Source organism: Pelophylax lessonae (assembly GCF_965119305.1).
Source record: "Pelophylax lessonae genome assembly, chromosome: 2".
Classification (NCBI taxonomy): domain Eukaryota; kingdom Metazoa; phylum Chordata; class Amphibia; order Anura; family Ranidae; genus Pelophylax; species Pelophylax lessonae.
The window spans coordinates 128,608,344-128,636,107 of NC_138769.1; the positions used below are offsets into that span (position 1 = coordinate 128,608,344).

The 27,764-nt window shown below is 45.7% G+C and overlaps 1 protein-coding gene across 1 annotated transcript in view; it reads right to left on the minus strand.

The window, feature by feature from the left end:
• Positions 1-27,764, minus strand: part of NEK8 (NIMA related kinase 8) — a 112,949-nt gene that overhangs the window by 51,056 nt on the left and 34,129 nt on the right. The window contains exons 4-5 of the mRNA XM_082246900.1: positions 9,001-9,132; positions 1,174-1,379 (exon numbers count right to left, since the gene is read on the minus strand). Of these exons, the coding sequence (XP_082103026.1) occupies positions 1,174-1,379; positions 9,001-9,132 (338 nt within the window). The remainder of the gene's footprint in view (positions 1-1,173; positions 1,380-9,000; positions 9,133-27,764) is intronic.

Here is a 27,764-nt window from a genome sequence, read left to right on the forward strand (position 1 = left end):
GTTTCTATGTTCTAATATTAAACCACCTGCACCAATAGTTGCCATAGGGCAGTGATGGCGAACCTTGGCACCCCAGATGTTTATGAACTATATTTCCCATGATGCTCAACTAAACTGCAGAGTGCATGAGCATAATGACAAATGTAGTTCCAAAACATCTGGGGTACCAAGGTTCGCCATCACTGCCATAGGGCAATGACCTCACAGAGCAAATGCAATGAAATTCCGATTAATTTGGGGTTTGTTAAATTATTAGAAATCTTTCCCACCATAAGAAAAATCAACTTAATGATCATTCTGTAATTAGCAAAAAAAAAACACACCACTTCTTTGCATTAGAACAGCTCTTGCTTGGAAGGCAGCAAGAGTTTAAATGTGGAATTAGCAGTTTATTTTATGTAAAATAGAAGGGTATTTATGGTGCGTACATGGAAGCATGTAACAAACGATAGTAATCAATCAGATGTTTATATTTTTGCTTGCCCTGTAGCTGATTAATCTACAAACGTGTAAACTAACTGAAGTTTAGTTCAATAAGGTAATTTTTAGATACAATAGGCAATGCTCCATTTCTGTACTGTTGCCAGCAAGTAATCCACAAAACACACTAAGGGATGTTCACACTTGGCTAAATTTCTAAGGCTTAACAAACACTCCTATAGCATTCGTATGGGTGTTAAACTCATGTTAAAGAGCTTTACTATGGGCATCAGACTGGCGTTTTACAGGCGTTAATGATGAATTAAAAATGTTACCCAAATGTCCTATGGGCAGTTTTGAAGAGTTTGATGAGCATTAAGGCGCGATAAAACCGCTCCACAAACGCCTATTAAATTACAGGAAATAAACAAATCTTTACGCCCTGCAACTGCACTGCAACTGCCTGACAGACCATTTGCGAAGCGTTATCACAGACTTGAATGAGAGGCATTGAAAGGCTTCAAACAGCTCCTGACTCGACATGAGATATCAATTTTGAAGCAATGCAACGCTAACGCTTCACATTTTGATAGTGTAAACAGCGCTGTGTCCTGTCCATTGTATCATTTGCATACGTGTTTGAGAGGTGTTTTTAAGGCCTCTCAAATGCCTGCTTTCAATGCCAGTGTAAACTTAGCCTTACAGACTAGAAACTGAAGCAGAAGAGCTGGAACTGACTTTAATTATACTGACCTCATTTTGACACTGCCAATGTCACTGTACAGATTAAGAAGTGCAGGTATACAGATATGATGAGCCATGATCTCATTTAGCTGGGGTCTTTTGGAAGGGTCCAAGTTCAGCATGCTAAGTATAAGCTGTCGGAGTTCAGGACTGTATCGGTCAGAAATAGGCGCAAAAGTCCCACTCATGATCTTCAGTACTAAAGCAGGCAAGTTCTATACATAAAGGCACACACAGAATATTATGAGATTGTAAGCACGAAGAACATTGTACATTTACACTAATTGACAATTTACATTAATATCACATTTATTTATGCTTTGTGACTGTTTTAAGACTTTAGTATACCTTAAACTTGCTACTCACAACTATTCTGATAATCCTCTATTCTACACTCTGGCCATAGATGGATTGATTTTTTCGTTCAGCCATTGGGCCTCCCTGGGTAAGCTGAGAGCCTCCTATTGCATGAAATACCATCTCTAAGGTGATAGCACCCAACAGAACAACTTAGGTAGCGGAAATTGGATGGTTCTTGACTTATTTTCACAGTGTATAGCCACCTTAATAATCCAGTAAAGTAACCCAGCACAGCTATATTCCACTATGCTCGTGTATGTACCTTCAGGTTATAAAATGATTCTGTGCAGTGCAATGTCCAGCAACAAAGCATTTCTAAATATTAGGGTAGATAAGCTTACTACAGCTATGAGTTATATGAAAAACAGAAGCCCTGTAAAAATATTTTATGTTCCCATTAGGCATTTCTAGGCTTAATTTTATATTTTGACCAGAAAGTACCTTTGCACTGTAGATTTCAAAAAAGGTACTGATATGAAGCCATACATGCCACAAATTAAGATTAGTAGGCCCTTGGAAAGCTTTGCTAAGCCTTATTGCCCAGAAAAAATTGAATTTTTGTGCCTACCGTAAAATCAGTTTCTCTGACTTCATCAATGGACACAGCGCTCCATAAATCATAACTACTGTGTTATATTTCCTCCTCCAGGAGTAGGACTAAGCGGAACAAAAACACCTTGCTATGCCCATGGGCCATCATCAGCTTGGTATATAACCCCCCTCTCTGCTCTATGTAATCAGTTGAGTAGCAAGCAGTATTAGTAGCAGTATTAGAAGTATTAGAAGCAGTATTAGAAGTCTCAGAACTCCATAGAGGGGTGGGTACTGTGTCCGTCGATGAACTCAGAGAAATGGATTTTAGGCATGGTAGGCACAAAAATCCCATTTTCTCTTTCGTTAAATCATAACTACTGGGATGTCCAAAAGCAGTGCCAAAAGGAAAACGAGGGTGGGGAAAATAACCCAAGGCTAAACATAAGTGCCCTTAACCAGGACACAGGAGCCTTAACTGGGTCAAAGGAGCCCCGTCTGAAAAAATAAAAGTTTAAAGAAAAACAGCCCCTCTTAAACAGCAGCCTGCAAAACTCTGTGGCCAAAAGAAGCATCCGCAAATGGCAAAGTATCTACCTTATAGAATTTTGTGAAGGTATGCACCGACGACGAAGTGGCCACCTTGCAAACTTGCGATATTGATGCCTGATGACGGAAGGCCCAAGAAGCACTCAGCGCCTGAGTAGAATGCGCCGTAACAGGGAAAAGTGGAAGCTGACCTTTAATAGAATAGGTCTGAGTCACCGTCTGCCTGATCCATCTGCAGATGGTACCTGAAGAAGCGGCCAGCCCTTTTCTTGGTCCGTCCATAACCACAAAAAGCGAGTCTGCCCTCTGAAAGGACTCAGTAGCTGCCAGATACACCCGAATCGCATGAACCACATCCAAGGTATGCAAAGCAAATTCCTTGGGATGAGCCAGCTTGGGACACAAGGAGTGCAACACAATGTCCTCATTCAAGTGGAAGTCAGAGACAAATTTGGGCGGGAATGATGGACAGAGACGAAGAACCAATTTATCCCTATGGACCACCAAATAGGGACTGCGACAGGATAATGCTGCTAATTCCAATATCCTACGGGCCGAGGTAATAGTCACCAAGAATGTCACCTTCTGGGATAACGTAGACAAGGGAATCTCCCAAATATTCTCAAATGGAGGTTTCTGGAGAACTGAAAGCACTAAATTTAAATCCCATGGTGGCAAAAGAGACCGTACAGGTGGAGCCACATTTTGAAACCCCCTGAATGAGGGTACAAACTAAAGACTGCGTGGCTAGGGGTCGCTGAAAGAAGATTGCCAGGGCAGACACCTGGTACTTAATCGTACTCAAGGCCAACTTCTGATCAATGCCCTGTTGAAGAAAGGTTAAGATCCGAGCCACAGAAAAGGATCGAGGAGGAGCGCCAATTGACTCACACCAAGAAATGTACGCTTTCCACGTACAATGGTATATCTTGCTTCAAGACGACTTCCTCGCCTTCACTATAGTAGGGATCACTGATCCAGACAAACCTCTATCTCTCCATTAAAACCAGGGACTGTAAAGTAGGATGGTAGATTAGCCCTTAGAACAACTAGTCTTCTCTTAGAGAAAGCCCCTAAGGGACCTTTATGGCCACCAGACTGATTGGAGGATCCTCGCCCTTGATTCCTCACAGGAACTGCGGAAGAAGCCTGAGCCGAGGATGATACTGGCCTTACCGTAGCCCTTGGACGCCTGCAGCTTCTGCCAGAGGAACTCGTGATCTCACCACGAACTTCGGTATCCTCCTGTGGAGCTGAAACTGCATGTAGGACTGTGCAAACAGAACTGTCTTAAAGGTGGATACCACCAGACTCAGAACCTGTATGCAAATCGGGAGAGAGAACTATTTGTGTGACAGCAGCCGGTGAATCACGGCCTGTGGTTCCTGAAATTAGGCCTAGGTAATTCAATTCCCTGGACAAGGCAAGTGGGGACCTTAGGTAGTTCGGACATTATCTGAACCTTTGCAGGAGTTAAATCCGCACAAGAAGACTCAGGACCTAAAAAACCTAAAAAGAACAAACTTTGCCCCCCTTTCTGGGTACCACCAAAAGAAACATTTTGCGGATCTCCTTGACGCCCTCAAAAAACATCCACGGGGCTGGAATCCAGCGAAGTTGTCCCCCCACCCCAATAATGGGTGAGGACAGACCTTTATGCTGAAGGGCTCTTGTCTGAGGGTCCGGAGAAGCTAGCTCTAGGCTTACTAGACCAAGGTTGTTTGGAACCTCCCGTGGAAGATTTAAAAGATCTATTTCCCTTATTCTTCATCCCAGAAGCACAAAATAATTTTCTATGGGCCGAGAAGGAGGGCCCCCGCCTGCGACGAGGCTCCTTCCCTTTCCTTGACTGTGGCAGGAAGGAACTCTTTCCCACGGGATACCCTTAAAGCGGTTGTATCCCGCTTTTTGACACTTTTACCTACAGGTAAGCCTATAATAAGGCTTACCTGTAGGTACAAATAATATCTCCTAAACCGGCATGGTTTAGGAGATATTTACAGTGCATGCAGCCGCTCGCGCGAGCGGCGCATGCGCTCTGAAGGTCCGGGGGGACCTTCAATTAAGTTGCCGGGAGCTTGCCGGAAAAATCACTCCCGCGCGCATGCGCGGGAGTGACGTCATCGCGGCTCCGGCCAATCAGCGCGCTGGAGCAGTCTCTTCCGGCCAATCAGCACGCCGGAGCCGCCGAACCCGGAAGAGACGACGAGGGATCATGGCAACGCCCGCATCGATGTCCGGGGGTCCGTGTCGGGGCTTCGTTTTAAGGTAAGTTACACATAATGGGCTAGTATGCGATGCATACTAGCTCATTATGCCTTTGTCTTGCAGGTTTTTTTTTTTTATTTTTTTTTTTTATAGGGTTTACAACCGCTTTAATTATGTCATCCAGGGTAGCCATATACAGGCGATTGCCTTGAAAGGACAGATCAATGAGAGTTTTCTTAGCGGCTTGGTCTGCGGACCAATTCCTAAGCCACAGCATGAGCCTAATCACCACTGGTGAAACAGAAAATTTGGACAGCACAGGAGCTGTATCCAAAGCTGCATCACAAATAACCTGTAGCCCATGGACCAACTGGTCCACTAAATCAACATAAGCAGCAGGGACCTGCTTACTCCCCAGGCCCTGGCACAAAAGCTTGGCCCATTTAGTTAGGGTCTGAGACACCAGGGCTGAGGCAAAGACTGGCCACAATGCCAAACCAGCCATAGTAAACATGCTACGTGCCAATGTCTCTGCTTTCCTGTCAGCCGGGTCCTTAAAGGACGGGGATTCTTCTACTGGGATCATGGTTGCTTTATTCGACCTGAAAACAGGAGGGTCTACCACTGGTGAACTAGTCCACTTTTTTAAAAGTGACTCCTCAAAAGGGTAATGTAAAGCAAAACGTTTGGGGACCACAAAGGGTAATTTTGGTTGTTCCCATTCCTTACAGGAAAACCTGTCAAAATAAGGCACATAAGGAAACACCTTTTTAGTACAAGGTGACTTATGCATACCAAATGACACAGCCACGTCCGTGGCTACATCAGCCGCTTCCTCACTTTGTAAAGTCTCACGCACTGCAGTGATAAGTACGTCTTCTCTTTTTATTTGCTGCTGTGACCATGGATAAATCATCCCCGCTACTGGATGGATCTGGGGGTGTGATATTAAGTCCCCCTGGACGGGCCGCGTCCATGGCGGCATCAGGCTCAGAATCAGATGAGACAGACTTAGCAGGGGAAGGCGGGGGACGCTTCCTCCTGGGCCTTTGCCCACATGCAGTGCAACCATGGGAAGCAGGGGTTCCGATGGACCTGCCACCTCCATGAGGGAGTCAGTGGGGGAGATGTAACCCTGAGGCTCCATAAGGAAAGGAAGACCTTGCAGTACAAAAACGATCTTTTGGCACCACTAAAGGATCCCCTCAAGGCTCAGGGTACCTATCAGCAGAGAGAGCGAGATAACAAGGACCCTCAAGGACTCACCCTACCGACCGGAGGAGCACCAAGAATTCGAACCCAGCATCATCATGGACGCCATCCCTGTTCATATGTTCCGGGCACAGGAAGAGGAAACTGAGGAGGAAGAGGAGGAGCTTCGGCATGCCCAAGAGATTTCGGTCGTCTCCAATGTCTCCCGGACTAAGGGAAAATGGCCCCTGTGACATCATGGGGCTACACAAACATGGCTGCCACCTGTACACCAGCCAGACTAAAGGAAAATGGCCACCATCAGCTAAAAACACTGAAGTATGCTGCCAGGATCTTCCCTGCGCCCTCTGCTATGCTGCACCCTCTGCAAGGGGCACCCCACCGAAGATAGGACACACGTTAGAGTAGACTCCACTGTGCACTCTGCACCAGTCTCTGCACTGGGACCCCCCTGCACTATACCCACACTGCAAAAATTAGGGCATGCACCTAGGGGTCTCCTACACTGGGACCCCTTGAGACTACCAGGGCAAGACAAACACTATCCCAGGACCCTTACAGAGTGGGGATAGCAGGGGAGACCCCAGGGGTTTCTGCTGCATTCTCTGCCCTGGGACCCCCACCAGATTCCAGGGGGGAAAGGGAGTGGGGGAAGCCTAGCTCACTGAGGGATTTCAGGATGGGAGGAGGGTACCTGCAGGCAGATCCGACCGTCACTGGAGGTTACCCGCGTCCACCCCAAAAAAACACCAAAAGGGGAGGAGCGAAAATGTATTTACCCTTCTATGGTGCAGGTAGTGCCCCAGACAGAATCCTCACCACCGAAGTAGGGGAGCTGTTGGCCAAGGGACCACTGCAACTCAGACCAAAGCCGGTCGTATGCAACCCTGCGAGAAGTTTAACTCACAGGCCAGCCTCTGTCCATGAGACTATGTCATGGCTGACCAAGTGCGTAGCTGCGGTCTGCACGCGCTCGCTGGCTGGGCTGGGGGGACCACTGGATCTCGATTATCCAGCCCAGCCCGGCAGTTGATTGTAGATCTCCCGAGAGAAAAAAAAAAAGATGTAAGGGAGGAGAAACAATTGCTAGGACCAGAGATCCCACCCAGGAGCCTAGATCCTTACTCCTGACTAGACAGATTAAAACTGATTACCTGGAGCAGAGGGGGGGGGGGGGGGTTTATATACCAAGCTGAGGACGGCCCATGGGCGTAGTCAGGTGTTTTTTTGTTCTGCCTAGTCTAACTCCTAGAGGAGGCAATATAACCCAGTAGTTATGATTTATGGAGCGCTGTGTCCATCGATGAACGAAAGAGAAATATGATTTTTCCATCTGACATAACAAGATAGACAGCAAATTTGCCAGAGCACAGACCAGATGAATTGATATTGGCCCTAGATGTGTAAACTGGTAAGCTCAACTGAAAAAAATCCCCAAATTTAATTTCCTAATAGTGATGAACAATGAAAGTGGCCAAAAAAAACACTTATAAGGTCCTTAGATGACAACAACACACTGACTGTACCTGCCATACCTACTGAAGTGGATAAATATCAGTATTACCCAGTTGCAGCTTTTACTAGATAAGGTGACAGCTTCCTGTTCTGTTATGGCGGTTCTTGAGCATATTTCCATGTACTGCGAGATAGCACATTGCCTTTATAGTTTGCTCCTGTTTTACAATGCTGTGCTTGTTTTCTACATTTTTTTTCATTGTACTGGATGTCTTGCTTATGTGTTATACTGCGGCATGTTACTTGTACAATGACTTTCTTATGCTCAATAAAGATTTATTTTTCTTGAAAAAAAAAAAGATAAGGTGACAGCTAACAAATGAGCTGGATAACAACCTAATGTACTGGACAATAGGGTTACATAGATGCCATTTAAATGTCACAAAAGCCTACATGTTTTTCTACTGCACTATCAAATTAACTTGGTATTTTTTCATCTAGAATAGATTATAGTGGAGGCTCACCGAGAATTAAATGAACACTGAGTAAACCTGGGCCTCACTTTAAAAAAAAAAAAAATCCTATAATTATACTGCACTTCAAATAAAATGTGGCAATTGGCCATGTCACAAAACAGTTCCCAGAAACACGGAGTCAAAAGGTGACCAGATAACATAACTGTCTGGAAGTAATGATATTTCACAGAAAAATAAAGGTTCAGGTATCAGGTGTGAACCTGTCACTGAGATACTTTGAAAGATAAGTTATTTCCACAGGGAAACATTACACAGGGTTGTTTGGCTGCACTTGCATGAAACTGTCACCCGGACCTTACTCTTGTAGAAGGAGTCTTAGGTTTCGTGTCGCAAGCAAAAATGTAAAGTCTCAGTATTAGGAAGGTTAAACAGTAACTTCATAAGCTTCAGTAAACATGATTTTGTACCTCTGAAATATGTTATCCACTCTCAGACTGTTTCATATTTCTAGCTTTTTACGTCCTACAAAGTACAGTACAGTAACAACTGTACAGACACCTCTAAACAGAACAATTTTGGGGAAAGAATTACCGGTTATCCATTTTTCTAGTAAAATCACTACTGTTTTTCTAAAATGAGACTGCTGCTATGATGTCTACAAAAGTCATAACCACAAAAAAAAAATCAACTGATGTGATTGTCCACTTTGCACCCCAATCATTCTACAGAAAATCATGAGGTGGTCAGACTCGTTTTATGTATAAGGAACCTTATACTGCAACATTCATAAATACATTGCTTTGTATTTCTGGTCATTTTCACAGGATTTTTTTTTAAATGGGTCTCCTCAGACTGTATGTCTGGCTTTTCCCTTAGAAGATCCCACTGATCCATGTCTTGTGAGTTTATAACCCCAAACCAGATGGTATCTATCTACAAGTTTCAATGTGCTCTCTGATACGTAAAGTTCTAAAATAGCTTTGTCTGTCCTAAATGAAGACAGGGGTGACACCATAAGGCACAGTTAATCAAGATTTGCTCTTACCGGTGCCTCAAATGCCCTTTTAAGACTTGCAAGTTCATAAAGGACACATCCGAGTGCCCAGATGTCACTTTTCTGGTTGTAGGGCTTTCCTTCACATAGTTCTGGAGAGATGTAACATGGAGTTCCCACAACCTGCCGGAAGACATTAAGTAATTAGTATGATTTCACATACAATAAGAGGGTGATACTTACTATTTTGATGAAATAATCATTTGTGACAATAGCTAATCAATAGTTTAAAGCAGATTTTTCAACATCTTTAACATCGATAAACCCTCAAAGTAACTTTGAAGTCTTAGGAAACCCCTGATGAAAATTACTATTTCTAAAGATCAGGGTACACTGGTGTGTGACAGGTGAGTTAACATAAAAAATAAATAAAAGAATAAGTCTCGATTCACACTAGCGCGACTTGTCAGGCGACTTGTCAGCCTGACAAGTCGCGCTCCCTCGCGGTCCACTGACCGCTACAGGACCCATTCTAATAGGAGCGACACAAGTCGCTCCGACTTAGAAAAAGGGTCCTGTACTACTTCGGGGCGACCTCGGAGCGACTTGCATAGGTTTCCATTATGTGAAGTCCCTGCAAATCGCGCCAAAGTCGTGGTGCATGGGAATGCACAAGTCGCCCCCGAAGTAGGACAGTCGTGCCGCCCCAGTGTGAACCAACTCTGAGGAATGTGGCAAAGGTAGGTCTGTTGTATATACCAAAATTATTTTTAGTAATATTATTGAATTTAAAGGATAAGTTCACCTTAAAAAAAAAATGCACATCTTTTTGCAGGTAAAAAATTTGCATTTTTTTTTTTTTTTTATACTAGGCGTCTTAAAACATTGCACCTATGATCAGAAGATCACGAGTGCTATGCAGGGCTCTTGCAGACTGTTTAAAGTGGAGTTCTACCCAAAAGTGGAAGCTCCGTTCATCTGCTTCCTCCCCCCCTCTGGTGCCACATTTGGCACCTTTCAGGGGGAAGGGGGAACAGGTACCGTTTTTTGACAGGTACCCATCCCGTCCCCACTTCCGTGTGTCCCCGTCAGGGGGAGGTACCTCGGAAGTTTGACCGCCCTCCTCCTTCCGCCGCCGCAGGGCCAGTTAGAAAGTGCAGCATGCTTTGCGCAGTAGGGAACCAGCTGTGAAGCCGAAAAGGCTTCACTGCTGGTTTCCCTTACCACGAATGGCAGCGGCAGCACCCGAAAGCTGTCCTGAAAATCGGCTGGGGTGATGGCATTGTTGGATCCCTGGACAGGTAAGTGTCCTAATATTAAAAGTTAGCAGCTACAGTATTTGTACCTGCTGATTTTGAATTCTTTTAGTGTGGGGGGGGGGCAAAACTCCACTTAAAGCTGTCTACTTGTACCTCATACAGGCAGGCAATTACACACTGACAGGAAGAATCAACGAACTGCCTAGATCGCTCGACAGCACCCTGGCAGTTCACCCTGGCCAGATCCCCCACTCGCTCTCACAAAGGGGGATCAGGGGGGGTTTGCAGGGGCTGCTGCAACAGTAATATGTTACACCCTAAATAAGGGTGTAACATGTAACATGTTACGAAAGCTAAACATTTCCTTTAAACGGATTTTAATTGCCACAAAAGAAATGAAAACGTTCCTTTACATTGATAGTCAGTGGGAGAAAGGCAACCTTACATTGTGATCATTGGGAGAAGTTCTCCCTACACTGGTTATCAGTGGGAAGAATGCTACTTACATTGGTGGCCAGTAGAAAAAAGAAAAACATCCCCCCTTACAGATAGCTAAAAAGATCACTGGTGTTGGTTGTCAATGACTTTAGACAAGAAAGTGCTAATTTCTCAACAAACTCCTAGTCACTTCTGGAGGAACCTTAGAGTTCCACTAAACCCTGATAGGTAAAGGCTGATGTAAAGACACAAGGCAATCACATAAGAGAAATATGTAACACAGTGGTAGCCACAAAATTCCATGTCCAACTCTCACCAAGGACATTGAGTTTTCATAATTTCCTAATATTTGTGTGTACTCTCCGATGTTCTAGTTTGCTCTCACAAGAAAACGCTGTTTGGTTAACTGGCATCTACTAATTTTAGCCCTGGGGTGTGCTTGTATGATTGTGGCAGGCACATTAGATGGTAAGGTAATTCTTGGGCAGGGACTGATGCAAAGTAATCTATGCGTTGGGCAAAAGGTTAGGTTGGACCCAATACCAATGAGAAAAAAACTAAAGAATAGATACCCGTATTTATCGGCGTATAACACGCACTTTTTCCTCCTAAAAATGGAGGAAAAAGTAGCTGTGCGTGTTATACGCTGATATAAAAAAAAATGTCCAGAAAGCAGCGCTGAGAGGTAGAAGGGGGCGAGCGGCGCCGAGAGGTAGAAAGGGGCAGGCGGCGCAGAGGAGAAGGAAGGACGCGCTGTCATCGGAAGTCCCGCCTCCTATGCCGACGTCAATCATAGGCGCCGGGACTTCCGATGAGAGCGCATCCTTCCTTCTCCTCGGCGCCGCCCGCCCCCTTCTACCTCTAGTAGCTGCTTTCTGGAGATTTTTAAAAGTGATGTGTATAGTGGCGCTGGCGAGGCTGCAATTATGGGCGCTGGCGAGGCTGCAATTAAGGGCACTGGCGAAGGCTGCATTTATGGGCACTGGCAAAGGCTGCATGTATGAGCACTGGCGAAGGCTGCATGTATGGGCACTGGCGAAGGCTGCATGTATGAGCACTGGCGAAGGCTGCATGTATGGGCACTGGCGAAGGCTGCATGTATGGGCACTGGCGATGGCGAGGCTGCAATTATGGGCACTGGCGAGGCTGCAATTATGGGTACTGGCGAAGGCTGCATGTATGGGCACTGGCGATGGCGAGGCTGCAATTATGGGCGCTGGTGAGGCTGCATGTATGGGCACTGGCGAGGCTGCATGTATGGGCACTGGCGAGGCTGCATGTATGGGCACTGGCAAGGCTGCATGTATGGGTACTGCAGTGACGAGGCTGCATGTATGGGCACTGCACTGGCGAGGCTGCATTTAAGGACACTGCGCTGATGAGGCTGCATTTGTGGGCACTGGTAAGACTACATTTAATTTAAAAAAAATGTTCTGAGTTTAAAGCTGTTTATATTAAATTTCAGCTTTTTTCCTGAAATTTCTGCCCTAAAATTTAGGTGCGTGTTATACGCCGGCGCGTGTTATACACCGATAAATACGGTACATATCTATTTACTAATGCTAGCAGCATAAGGAATAAAAAATAGTCAATGTTGATTGAGAGAGTGAAGTTCCATTTTATGAGACATATGAAGCATTAAAAGATTCTTAAAGTTTAATCTGACTTGCAGAAAAGATTACATTTTACAGAGCATGGAAAATCAGGGACATTTCCAAGGGCAAACCTTTCAAATCTGGGACAGATCCCTAGAAAGCAGAGACAGCTGACAGCTGTGACACTGAAATGTCATATTTGAAAACATATTTTCAGTATACATCACGTGTCTAACCTACAGATGTCTCTGGTTCTCCTAGTTCCAAATCAACATGAAGATTATGTAATAGTAAACTAACAATGAAGAGAAAATCAACAATTTGATCTTTAGTCTAACCTAAAATTAATTTTGTTATGAAAATGTTTATATTACTCTGGCTGACATATTTCCATTTAAGATAACCCTAAAATAATGCCCTAACTGCTAATCCCCCTCCCTTAACCCTTACCCTACACTTAACCCTAACACTTAAAGCAGAACTTAAAGTATAACTAAAGGCAAAACTTTGTTTTGGATAGAGTGGAGAGTTTTTATTGTTGTCTGTGCCCCCGTTTACCATTATCATTGAAAGTGAAAGTAAAATAAAATTCTTACATTTTTGGTTGTCTCCAGAAAAGTAATAGCGGGGAAATCTTCCAATGAGGACACTAGTTCTGATGACCTTGGGCCCCAAGTATTTCCCTTTAATTTGCTGTGATTTCCTCTCACTTCCTGTTTGGCTAGGGCAGTAATGGCAAAACTTGGCACCCCAGATGTTTTGGAACTACATTTCCCATGATGCTCATGCATCTGGGGTGCCAAGGTTCGCCATGACTGGGCTAGGGGATGGGAAGTGAAGGTAAATCTCCACAATGGGACACAGATGGCTGAAAAAACTGACAGGGGATATAACCCTCCCTTACTAAAATGAAAAAGAAAAAAGTTTTGCCTATAGTTCTACTTTAACCTACAACTGAAAGTTGCGTTCATCCTCCTCCTTTCTCTCTCCTCCATGGGTTAAAGGAAAGAAAGTTGCTCCATTCCCCCAATAACACAGTCGGTGTTGATGGGGGAATTCCTCCTGCTGCGCTAATGTATCCTGACAGTGGGAGGTTTCCCCATCGTTACAGTACAATGATCATTGCTGGTGGCTATAGCATACATGGTATACATTTAGTCTAAAATACACGAGAAGCCTGTTTAGATCATTTAGTACTTAGTTCTCATGGGGGTTAATCATCTTCATTAGGAAGGTCCCTTAATCTCCCACTCTCTGGTCTTCAGGAAAATAGCCGCTGATAGTCCTTCCCTTTTCCCTTTATAGAGAATAGGGGAAACAAAGAAAAATTACTTAGGCAGACTGCAACAAAATGGCACCTGCATTCTTGTCTATGAGAGTCTACGTTGGGCTACAACAAAATGGTGCCCTTAGGATGCCACTGGGTCACATACTCCTTGAAAAAGTCACGTGACGTGTGACGAAACATGTCGGGGCGGGGCCTGTTTAAGTTAGCACACACACACACACAGAGGAAGCTTGTACCCTGTTTGTTGGTTGCTGTTATAACATCCAAGTGATCCTTAAGAGGACTGCAAACCCTAGATGTGCTATGCATGCTGTCTGAGTGCACCAGAGCCAGTGCACTGTAAAATGGGAGTTTTTACCTTTTTTATGTTTTTTATTTAAGAGATTTTTAAACGATTCAGCACTATGTCAGTTTTTCTGATTCTTTTTTTGAGCACCACCACTAAGGATTGTTATAGAACATGGTGGATGCATTAAATAAGTATTTATCTACCCACCAGAGGATTTTTATTCCCCTTAAAGGGTAAGGCACATGTTGATCTGCGGAACGTCAAAGTGGAGGTGAAGGTGGAGGGGCACTGGAGGTGTTATGCAATCTTTGTATTGAACTCACAAAATATTCTTTGTACTTTGTACTAATTCTTTCGTTTAGTACTTTTGGACTTTGCTTATTATGTGTTAATATTGCATATAACACTGTTGTATATGCACACTATTGTTTATAACACTGACACTGGAATCACAGACGTGTCATGTTTTAACGTATTTGCTGATTTTATTGTGCATATTTATGATTTATTTGCATATCATAAGTCATTGTAATTTGTTTTAGTGGTATTGCACGCCACACTTTTCACATATTTATTTGTAAAAACATTTGAAAACCATTTAGGCTCCGTTCACATGTAGGCGTTTTGGGGCGTTTTTGGGGAGTTTTTCTGCTCTAGGATCAGCTCTCAAGACGCCCAACAAGACAAATCCTATTCATTTCAATGGCCCCTGTTCACATCTGAGCGTTTTGACGCTGTGAGCAAAACGCCCAATGCTCAAAAAAGTACATGAGCTTCTTTTTGGGCAGATTACAGGCGTTTTCCATTGGTCTTTATTCAATCTAAAAACGCCTGCACAAAAATTGCGGTAAAATCGCGGTAAAAAATTGCGGTAAAATCGCGGTTAAAAACGCGCAAAAACGCTACGCTCAGGTGTGAATGTAGCCTTAACATTTTCCTTCCACTACACAATAATGTGCCACTTTGTGTTGGTCTATCAAATAAAATCCCAATAAAAACATTTACATTTTTGGTTGCAATGTGACAAAATGTGGAAAATTTTGAGGGGTATGAATACTTTTTTAAGGCACAGTAAGTTGATTAAATAATTTCCTTTTTCCCTTTTGTTGAGCAGGGGAGGCCACACACTGATTGAATTTGGATCAGCGTATGGCCAGCTTAAGAAGGAGTCTGGTGGTTTACAAAAAAAAGTGTAACTGCACTGAAAGTAATCTGCTGGGAAAACATTTCATATATTTATCTAGCACTCCCCCAGGCTAGGTCAATAGCTACATTGGCCAAACACAGTGAAACTCACTATATGAATGGCCCTGTCGTCTGAATGCTGAGCACAAAAAAATCTATTAGTGTATGGCCAGCTTTAGAACTAGGGGGAATCACGTGGCTAATGCTGTTTTGCATTGCATGTTTCATATTTACCTGCCTAAAGATAGTGTTACTGGTTTAGATAGGAGGTAGTGCTGTCTTCAGAATCTGAACTGGCAGCTCATCCAATAAAAGAGAAGCCTGAAAATTCAGCCAGAACTACTTCTGACAAGTTTTGCTGACACCAAGAGAAAAGAGGTAACAGGGAAGGAATCTCCAGCTGATTGACAGCCAAAGCTCTGTTCCTGTGTGCTGTGTAAAGGGGGTGTGTTCCTTTCATCCAACCAGCTGTCAGAACTCTCCTCACTGAGCTCTGCAGAGTGTAATTTCTGCCCTCTGCCCTCCGCCCCCCTGTTTTTTTTTTTGACAGCTCAGACAAGCTTTATACATTTTGGTCTTTGAACAGATGTACAGTAGAGAAGACGACAGATAAACAGGTACAACTTATGTAGAATTTGTTTCACCTCTGTGTATCACCCGAGGCCAGTCACTTCACTGGGGATACTTAAAGGTTTACAACCACTTTAAGAAGGATGCACGGCCTATGTTGATACAGTGGAATCCAAGACTAAAAATGGGCAGCACATTAATAATTAAAGACTTCAAATCTTTACTGAGATCTTAATTGCAATGACAGCATAGAGGACATCAAAACCACCAATGTTTCAGAGACACTATGGCCTCCTTGCTGAAGGTGTCACCACCACCTCTGATCTTTTAAAGTGGAACTTTAGTTAGTAAATTAAGTCCTGCTAGATCACTTCAGTCTGGCCATTTTTGCAGGTATTGCTATGTAAAACATAAAAAAGTCCCTATACTGTTTAAAATCCAGTAATACTGCCTCACCCTGTTCTGCCCATGCTCAGTTGCTCTCCATTTTAGGCACTGCTGAGTTTGTAGAGGCCAATTTGCTGACAGCCTTAAAGCAGAATTATACTCTCCTATCATTTACAACCAAGAAAGATGCTTCTGTTTGAACGAGACTGCCATGGTGCTGCACATTTGATCAGTTATGACACCAGTCATAATTGATTTGATTGTGTTGAGGACACAATCAAATCAAACTGTTTTTTGAAACTGGCAAATTTATGGGTTTAGTTCCGCTTCATGATTTACTGCTGTTCAGAGGCTCAGGGCTTCAGCATAATGGCAGCCTCTAGCAAGAACAAACAAGAACACTGCTGGAGGCAATTTACAGAACACACTACTTTTGGTAGCATACAGTAATTATTAATGTAGAATGTATGTTCCTTGCTAAAGAACATTATTTTTTATCAAGTTGTTATGGGTAGAAGTTGTTATGGGTAGTTCTACTTTAAGGCTAGCCTCTGATTTTAATCCGTAGCACCCTCCTAGGTAGGTGTTAGTGAGAGAGTATAGTTTTGAGCCTTATCTGCTTACCAGAGGGGCTGCAGGTAAATCTATATTGTTCTCTGCCTACCAGAGAGCAGGATCTGTTAGTGAGGTCTTCTCATTGTGCTCAGTATGCAATTCATTATGTTCAGAGGAGTTTTTCACACTGGCCCAATAGGGAGACATGTTGGACAGTGGAAGGAAACCTGACAAATGGATGCATAGGCTTTGATACAATCCTGGTGATTGGCAGGGGGCAGGTTGCCTCGGTGCATTCTGAGATACTGTATAAAAGCCAAGAGCACATGTGCTGCGGGATCTTTGGCTGGAAAGCAGAGTACCGGAGGGAGGGGGCGGCTGCCTCCTCCTCTGTAGCAGTGGCATGCGGTCGCAGAAGGTCATCCTGAGGGCCAGAGGAACAGATGAGAGGAACTGAACCCAGAGGTCCAGGAGAGCTGACTGAGGGGGGAGACATTGGAGACCCCGGGACCACAGTATCGTGAGTACAGGGAGTCGTGTCAAGGGGCCTGACCTGAGGGGGGCCACCCCACGTGTAGGATAGCCAGTGGATGGGTGTCAGCAGCGAAGCAAAAGAGGATGCTAGTAAGAATGTCCTGAAGATAATTGCTAGTCCACCAAGTCGTCTTAGGAAAAGAGACTAAATTCCCAAATTCATCCATAGTGGCAGGGTGAATCAACAGCCTGGGTGTACCTGAAGATAAGAGTCCTTAACCACTTGTGCAGAGTTGATTTGGAGTATCCCACTATTCCCTTTTCCTATCCCTAATTTATAATAAACACAAAACAACCAAAATACCCCTGGACTGATTATTGTAGCAAGCCAAGGAAGTAGAATGTAAGGACTTGAAACTGACATTTATGTATGCTGATAACTCAGGGGGACCCGAAAATGTGAAATCTGGCAGTCCTTACGGGGGCAGTGCTACAAATGAAACATGCTATAATCAGAAATAAGAAGGTTGAGACTAACTACCACATCCAACATGAACTACACGAAACAAAATTATAAACGAAGCACTTTAGTTTTTTCCCCTATTCTTCATGAGCTGAACTCAAAGATCTAAGACATTTACTATATAAAAAGGCCTATTTCTCTCAAATATTGTTCACAAATCTGTCTATATCTGGGTTAGTGAGCACTTCTCCTTTGCCAAGATAATCCATCTACCTCACAGGTGTGGCATATCAAGATGCTGAATAGACAGCATGATTATTGCAGAGGTGTGCTTTAGGCTGGCCACAATAAAAGGCCACTCTAAAATGTGCAGTTTTATCACACAACATAATGCCACAGATGTCGCAAGTTTTGAGGTAGCGTGCAATTGGCATGCTGACTGCAGGAATGTCCACCAGAGCTGTTGCCCATGAATTGAACGTTCATTTCTCTACCATAAGCCGTCTCCAAAAGGCGTTGCAGAGAATTTGGCAGTACATCCAACCGGCCTCACAACCGCCGACCACGTGCAACCACACCAGCCCAGGACCTCCATATCCAGTATCTTCACCTCCAAAATCATCTGAGACCAGCCACCTGGACAGCTGCTGCAACAATCGGTTTGCAAACCAAAGAATTTCTGCACAAACTGTCAGAAACAGTCTCAGGGAAGCTCATCTGCATGCTCGTCATCCTCATCAGGGTCTCGACCTGACAGCAGTTCATCATCGTAGCCGACTTGAGTTGGCAAATGCTCACGCGTCTGGCACTTTGGAGAGGTGTTCTCTTCATGGATGTATCCCAGTTTTCTTAGATCTTTGAGTTCAGCTCATGAAAAATGGGGCAAAACAAGTGTTGCCTTTAAAATTTTGTTCAGTATATAATCCAGCAATGTAGATAGTAGAGTGTAGGATAACCAGCTGGTTATCTTGGTGGTGGAGCCACTAAGATGGCCGTATCCTAGAGGAGCAAGAAAAACTGAATTTTTGTAAAATCTTACCGTAAAATTCCTTTCTCTGAGTCCTCCGACAGTCGCCGCCCCTCACATAGTCTTCACCAATGGGTATTGACTTCCGCTCCGCAGGAGTAGCTAGGCATAAGACTTGTTAGAAACAAAAAGATTTTAGCATAGACACACCCATGGGGGCTGTCCCACTGGTCAATACCCCCCTGAGGTAAGCCATCCCAACTCAGTTTGGTAGCATGGCAGTAGGTGTACAAGAAAAAAAAACCAAAAGAGGGGCGGGGGCGGCGACTGTCGGAGGACTCAGAGAAAGGAATTTTACGGTAAGATTTTACAAAAATTCAGTTTTCTCTTACGTCCTCCGACAGTCGCCGCCCCTCACATAGTCTTCACCGATGGGATGTCCCAAAGTAGTGCAGAAATGAGGGGTGGGAGACGCAACCGTAGAAAAGGCAACGCAGTACCCACATCAGAGAAAGGAACCTTACACGCACAGTAAGAGAACCTACTGGGCAACATAAACAGGCTCAACAGGAGCAACAGCCCAGGAAAGCAAATAACCCAGGGTATAAACAACCCCAACAGCCAGGGACCCACAAAAAAACCAAGGGTCCCCTATGGCACTGCCGCACTGACAACTTTGCGGCCAAAGGAGGCATCAGCTGATGCCAGAACATCAATCTTATAGAATTTGGAAAAAGTGTGCACCGACGACCAAGTCGCCTTGCACACCTGGGTCACCGAGGCCTGATGCCGGTAGGCCCAGGACGTACTCATTGATCAGGTAGAGTGCGCCTTAACAGGGAAGGGCGGAACCCGCTCCTTCAAAGCATAGGCCTGTACAATGGTCTGTCTGATCCATTTGGCAATGGTTGCCGCAGACGCAGCCATGCCCTTCCGAGGTCCCTCAGGAAGGACAAAAGAGGGAATCCGTTTTCCGAAAGGATTCAGTGGATGACAGGTAAACTTTGATCGCCCTGACAACATCCAAGGAATGCAAGGCAACCTCCTTAGGATGCTTAGGCTTCGCACAGAGCGAAGGCAAAACAATGTCCTCATTAAGGTGAAAATCAGACACCACCTTAGGGAGAAATGACGAATTAGGTCGCAAGACCACTTTATCTTTATGAACCACCAGGTAAGGAGAGCGGCAAGATAATGCCGCCAGCTCCGACACCTTGCAAGCCAAAGTGATCGCCACTAGAAAGGCAACCTTCTTAGACAGCAGAGGCAACAATATCTCCCAGATGTTTTCAAAGGGAGAACGCTGCAAAGCGGACAGAACCAAGTTCAAGTCCCATGGAGGTAAAGGCTCCCTCCGGGGAGGGGCCAAATGTCGCACACCTTGAATGAAGGTGCGGATTAAGGAATGAGACGCCACAGGGCATTGAAAAAGAACAGCCAGTGCAGACACCTGGCCCTTTATCGTGGCCAGCGCCAGTCGCTGGTCCACACCAGTCTGGAGGAAAGCCAGCACTCTCGACACCGAGTATGAACAAGGAGAAAACCCCCTGGACTCACACCAGGCAAAATAAGCTTTCCAGGTACGGTAATAAATCTTACCAGACGAGGCTTTTCTAGCCTTGATTAAAGTAGGAATGACCTCCGGGGAAAGACCCCTGTCTCTCAGGACCTGGCTTTCAACAGCCAGGCCGTTAAAGCCAGCGACTGTAAAGCAGGATGTAAGATCGGTCCCTGAGACAGTAGATCTTCCCGCATTGGCAGCCGCCAAGGAGGCTCGACCGCTAGGTGAACAACGTCCGCATACCAGGACCGGCGTGGCCAGTCCGTAGCCACTAGAATCACCAAGTTCGGTTCCGAGGCCAGCCTGCGAATGAACTTGGACAACAACTGAATCGGAGGAAAGGCATACATCAGACGATACTGATGCCAAGGGGCCACCAGCGCATCCAAGGCGTCTGCCCAAGGATCGCGCGTTCTTGCCACGAACCTTTCCACCTTGTGGTTTAGCCGAGACGCGAACAGATCCACGTCTGGGGATCCCCACTTCGCACACAGCATTTGGAAGACCTCCGGGTGCAGGGACCATTCCCCCTGATCCAGGGTCTGGCGGCTCAGATAATCTGCCTGCCAATTCTCCACACCCGGAATGTGAACTGCCGAAATCGCCGGGACATGAGTCTCGGGCCAAGACAGGATGTCGGTCAACTCCCAGGCACTCCTGGTGCCCCGTTGGTGGTTCATGTAAGCCACAGCGGTAGCATTGTCCGTCTGTACCCGTACAAGACGGCCCCGAAGTCGATCCGACCACTGGAAGAGACACAGTTTGATCGCTCTCAACTCCAAGATGTTGATTGGAAGGGAGGATAACTCCTCCAACCAAGTGCCCTGGGCAGACAGGTTGCCCAGGACGCCACGCCAGCTGGCTGGCATCCGTGGTAATCACTGTCCACAGAAACGGACAGAAGGACTTTCCTTCCGACACCGCTGGGGACTGGAGCCACCACAGAAGATCCATTCTGGTCCGGCGACTCAACGAGACCCTCAGATCCAAGGACTGAGGTAGTCGGTCCCACCTGGCCAGGATCTGCGCTTGGAGAGACAGAGTGTGAAACTGAGCAAAGGGTATCGCCTCGAAGGCTGATACCATCAACCCCAGGCACCGCATACAGGTCCTGAGTGACGAGGAATGGTTGTCCCTGAGGGACCTGATCTGGTCCTGAATGATCCGGAGCTTGTCCTCCAGCAGAAACACCTTTGCTTGAGCAGAGCCCAGAACCATTCCCAGATAGGGAAGACGAACCGAAGGAGACAACGTCGACTTCTGAACGTCGATGGTCCAACCGAACTCCTGGAGCGTCTGTACCGTAGTCGTCAGATCGCACAGCAGTGACTGGCACTCGATTTTAACAGGAGATCGTCCAGATATCCTAAGACCGCAATGCCCTGTGCCCGCAACAGGGCCACAACAGGCGCTAGCACCTTGGTAAAGACCCTTGGAGCCGAAGCGAGACCGAAAGGTAGCGCTACGAACTGATAGTGGTCCTCCGCAATGGCGAACCGGAGGTACCTCTGATGACCCTCGAAAATGGGGACGTGCAGGTACGTATCCTTCAGGTCGATAGAGGCCAGGAATTCCCCTGGACTCAGGGAGGCCACCACCGAGCGGAGGGATTCCATGCGGAACTTCCGAAAGCGCACAAAGCGATTCAGAGCTTTCAAGTCCAGGATAGGACGCACCTTGCCCTCTTTTCTGGGCACAGTGAACAGATTGGAGTAAAACCCCCGAAACCTGTCCCGATGAGGCACCGGGACAACCACCCCCTGGGCAAGGAGGTCCTGCACCGCTCGATGCAGGTCCTGTAGGCGCCCTGGGGTCAAATGAAGATTTGAGGGAAAGAATCTGTCTGCCGGTCGTGAAAGGAATTCGATCTTGTATCCTGATGGAATGATCTCCTGAACCCACCTGTCCAGAATTCGGAGCAGCCAAGGTTGGAGGAAACCGCGCAAACGCCCCCCCACCCCCGAAACGGGTGAGGGCGCCCCTTCAGGCAGAGGCGGACTGAGCCGCCGTAACGGCATGGCCGGGCTTTTGCTTGCCCATCCAGGGCTACTTCTGGTCACCTTGGCCCTTGAAAGGTTTTCCATTGTTTTGTGGCTTAAAAGGCACGAAAGGACCCGATTGGGTCTAAAGGCGGGACCCCGCTTGCCGCGAAAAGACTTGTTCTTCGGATTCTGGGGCAGCAGAGTGCTCTTGTCCCCAGCAACTCCTTTCACCAAAGTATCCAAAGCCTCGCCAAAAAGGCGAGACCCAGCATAAGGAAAATCAGCCACCGTTTTCCGTGACGTCTGGTCAGCCGACCAGCTCTTCAGCCAGATCAGTCGACGGTTGAGCACGGCGACACTAGACAGGCGTGCAGCCAAAGGGGCCTCATTCAAGGCCGCATCGCACAAATACATGACCCCTTGATTTCCAACGTAGCAGGTGGGGCAGAATCAGACACGAGAGTGCGTCTAAGCACCTTAGTCCAATCCGCCACCGCCTGAGCCACCATGACAGAAGCGAAAATAGGTTTGAGCATGGACCCCGCCACCGTGTAGGCATGGCGGGCCAAAGACTCCAACCTCCTGTCCGTAGGATCCCGGAACACCAGGGTATCCTCAGCGGGAACCAAAGTAGCCTTGTTTAACACGGCCATCGTGTGAGGGGGCCACACACCAGCGCGCATCCGTAGAAGGCGCAAAGGGGCAAAGCAGTTTAAACCGAGTAGGCACCGTGAAAGGGCGTTTTAAACTGCGCCATTGTTCATTCACTGTGTGATGAAATTCAGCGGGGCAGGGAAACACCTGCGCCGACTTGCGGGTCCTATGAGTCCCAAATGAGGACACAATGCCCGGAGGAGTGGGCTCATCCTCCAAATGTAGTGTTTCTTTCACAGAAGAAATCAACGCGTCCATACTCGCGCGTTCTTCAGGCGACCCCGGGGGAGAATCATCAACCCCCTCCACCTCCGCCTCCCCCTTAGACCCCAGAGGGTCCAGGGGCAAGCGAGACCCTGAAAAGGGCACGCCAGCCACATCACCATGTGAATCAGAGGAGAAAGATAATCTAAGCCTTTTCCTAGCAGCTCGTTCAGCCATTAACACCTCCATTTTTGACACCAAAGATGCCACCACAACGGCCAAATTAGGTATAACGGGGGGTTCAGCAGGACTGGGGTCCCCCACCAAGGCTGGGGGGAATTTGCTATCCTGAGAATCCATTGCAAAAACAATGAGTAAAAGTACTGGCCCTTTAAAAGCGCTGCGGATTGCGCAGCCCACCGCTATACACCTATATGCACTGTGTACACAGACCCCCCAAAAGGGACTAAACTGAGCCAGGAGGGATAGAACAGAGAGTGTTACCACACCGATCGCTGCTCCAGAGGAAAAGGAAGTGAGGTCACCAGAAGCTGAACTATATGCTGCAAGGCTAAGGGAAAATGGCTGCCCATAGAAAAGAATGGGAGGCTTTGGCAAGATGGCCGCTGACATGTGCTCGGAACGATCGTTCTGCCACACACAAGATGGCGCCAGATGGCGCCAAAACCACTACATAGCATAGCTAATGTAAAGCCCATAGTGAAGCCAGACATGCTGCCCACATCCAAAATGGCGGACCGTGCGTTTTTTAGCCGCAGCGGCCGCCTCACACACAGTCTGCACCTCCCAAACACTGAAGTGACACAGGAGAGGGGCCCCCAACACCACACAGCGCCAGTAGTGCATTAAAGGAGACCCCCGCAGGGGTCGTATCAGGGAGCCCCACAAACGCACAGACATGAGGGGACACACAGCAACACAGGACTGCCACCCCAGACAGAGGCCCCACACAGAAAAGTACTTACCTGTACGGGATAGCGTGGGGTGCCTCTATTAACGGAAAGCCTCTGTCCTCAGATGACAGGGAATGCCGTCAGCCAAAAACGTAGGACACTTCAGCACTCAACCGCATAAGCGTCAAGTGAGGTAGCCACCTCACAGGCTGCATCCCTGCTGCGAACAGGGATGGGTCGTTCATAGTGCCAGGGCGAACCATAGCTGAACGCTCGATGGCGGGCTGGGGATCCCTCTGACCCTCGGCCCTGGAGAACCTTCTTCATCCGAAGATCCGACTAAAACTAAAGCTGACAAAATAAACAGCTAGTAAAGCAAAGAAAAAAAACTGACATTCTTGGAAAAATAAAAATCATAATAGAAGATTAGAAGGCTGAGATTGTAGCCTCAGCACAGGGAAGCCTATCTACTCCTAACGCTAGGCAGAGACAAACTGAGTAGGGATGGCTTACTGCAGGGGGGTATTGACCAGTGGGACAGCCCCCATGGGTGTGTCTATGCTAAATGTTGTGGTATTCCACAAAGGATTCAAGGAATCAAGGTATTCAAGCCAGCAAGTTAGATTATTGTCAATAGCTGCACACAATTTTATTATGGTGTGTGGCTATTAGGATGACAAGTTGAGCTCTACCAAAAACTTGATATGACAGTACATCTTACATCATCTTGTATCCAACTTGGTGCAGGCCAATATGTAAACATAATACATGCGGAAATAAACAATTATGTCTGTCAATATCTAACAGACAACCTGGAGAAGCTGTCACATTATGAATATATTGCCATGACGTTCCGATGACAGCCTGTACATATTTACTATGTGAGGGTCAAAGTCCACACAGCACAGGCTGGCTGAATTAGAACACGGGAAGGGTAAATATATGCAAGCTTGCTCCTTTCACCCAGTTCCCTGACAAGGAATTCTCAAGTCATCAACATCAATGATGAACAGGAATAAAGGAAACAGAGGCGAAGGCTAGGCAAGGCCATACAGAATCAACAATTAGGATATTAAAGTAAATAATGACGATGTTTTTGTTTTTATTTATGCATCTCACGATGCTTTGACATTTTTAATGAAATAATAAAAAAAAATATCAAGGCTGCATTTTCTAAAGAAAATAATGGTAAAAGCTTACATTGCACTGAAGTGTAATCAGCAGTACACATGCTGAATCACAGCTCAACACTAATCTTTATAATAGGTTCTGCACCAGTGGTCATTTTCTACGTCAATTTTCAATTTAGATTTAGTCATAGTCTTTTGACTAAAAGGCCATTTTAGTTTTAGTCCTCTATTAGTCATCTGAATTGTTTTAATTTTAGTCATATTTTAGTCGGCTAAAACCTCCAGTACATTTTATTCTACTAAAATCGAATGGGTTTAGTTAACCACTTAGGGACCGGAAGGTTTTACCCCCTAATGACCAGGCCATTTTTTGCGATACGGCACTGCGTTACTTTAACTGACAATTGCGTGGTCATGCGACGCTGTACCCAAATAAAATTATTGTCCTTTTTTCCCACAAATAGAGTTTTTTTTGGTGGTATTTGATCTGTGATTTTTATTTTTTGGGCTTTAACCAAAAAACGAGCGACAATTCTAAAAAAATAAAACAATATTTTTTACTTTCTGCAATAACACATTCCCAATAAAAAATAAAAAAAATCGAATTTTTTTTATCATTTTAGGCCAATATGTATTCTGCTACATATTTTTGTTAAAAATAATCCCAATAAGTGTATATTGATAGGTTTGCACAAAAATTTATCGCGTCTACAAACTAGGGAAAAGATTTATGTAATTTTTATTTATTTATTTATTTTTTTTTACTAGTAATGGCGGCGATCAGCAATTTTTAGCGGGACTTCGACATTGCGGCGGACAGATTGGACACATGACATTTTTTACTTTTCTGGGGGGACCAGTGAAATTACTACAGTAATCAGTGCTAAAAATATGCACGGTTACTGTACTAATGACATTGGCAGGGAAGGGGTTAACACCAGGGGCGATCAAAGGGTTAAAACTGTCCCAATGGGGTGCTTTCTAACTGTGGGGGATTAGCTCATTGGATGAACACAGAGAGCTGTGCTCCTAAGAAGGAGGAACACAGGATCCCTGTGTTCATCACTGACAGAACAGAACAGAAGTCTGCCGTGTTTACATCGGCAGGCCACTGTTCTGTCCCCATGGGGAGTGATCCCCGGTGCTCGGCGGACATCACGGCCACCGGACCCACTGATTGACTCCCCCTTTAGCTAATCGGCACGTGCGCACGTGCTCACACTGACTGCGACAAGTAGCGACGTACATGTACGTCGTTTCGCGCAACAGAGCCGACCTGCCGCAGTAAAACTACAGCGGTTAGTCGGCAAGTGGTTAAATTGCAATGCATTTTTCTTGAATTTCCACACTCATTATACAGTATCTCACAAAAGTGAGTACACACCTCACATTTTTGTAAATATTTTATTATATCTTTTCATGTGACAACACTGAATAAATGACACTTTGCTACAATGTAAAGTAGTGAGTGTACAGCTTGTATAACCGTGTGAATTTGCTGTCCCCTCAAAATAACTCAACACACAGCCATTAATGTCTAAACCGCTGGCAACAAAAGTGAGTACACCACTAGGTGAAAATGTCCTAATTGGGCCCAAAGTGTCAATATCTTGTGTGGCCACCATTATTTTCCAGCACTGCCTTAACCCTCTTGGGCATGGAGTTCACCAGAGCTTCACAGGTTGTCACTGGAGTCCTCTTCCACTCCTCCATGACAACATCACAGAACTGGTGGATGTTAGAGACCTTGCACTCCTCCACCTTCCGTTTGAGGATGCCCGACAGATGCTTAATAGTGTATACACTAGGTGAAAAGGGCTAAAAACCACACCATAAATGACACACTAGCAGCGCTGAATCATATGTCCCAACATATAATTAAAATCGGTATATGGAAAAGAGTGTCCATAAATAGAGTTCATGCACTGTGCCCGAATGTCCTCTAGAGATGACAGTCCAAAGTAGTCTAGATCCTCAAACGATCGTCACACAAAGGACAAAAGGGACCCTTCACCTCACCACAGTGCACACGCCCTCTGTTGAAGTCACTTGATGACGAAACGCGTCAGAGCATGGTCACGGGGTCACGAAGGACGCCTACGTCAGACGCCGGACCCGGATGTTCGTGTCAGCTAGGTACCAAGCGGCGGGCAAACAGTACGGGGACCGGCTGCAATACGCAGGTTGACCTTCTGCCTTATTCATGCTTGATATGTTGAGTTTTATTGTAAGTGCAATTGCTTCAGGGGTATGTTTTTTGGGAAAATAAAGAGGTTCCATTTAAGTAATATCACGCTATGAGACCTTATTATTCTTTCATGCATTACGATCTATCGATTGGCCCCATGTGAGATCATCCCATTCAATGGTCGTTAGACTGTCTGAGATATACCAAGGTTTCTTCTGGTGGAGTTTGGTTCCTCATCCAGGGTTCCGTGGTGGTCGGATGGTCCGGCATCAGCCTGTTAACGGCAGTTTTCTTGGCTGATATTTATCGTGTATCTGGTGAGTTCATAACCTAAGGGGTGTGCACCGTGGTGAGGTGAAGGGTCCCTTTTGTCCTTTGTGTGACGATCGTTTGAGGATCTAGACTACTTTGGACTGTCATCTCTAGAGGACATTCGGGCACAGTGCATGAACTCTATTTATGGACACTCTTTTCCATATACCGATTTTAATTATATGTTGGGACATATGATTCAGCGCTGCTAGTGTGTCATTTATGGTGTGGTTTTTAGCCCTTTTCACCTAGTGTATACACCTATATCTATTCTGTTTGTTTTTATAGCAGCTGCTTTTATATTTTATATTTATTAATGCCATTGATATCATTTTAATGTCATTTATTGCTTAATCACCGGGTGAGCAAGTTCTAGTCCCTCCTTTCCCCACATCTGCTT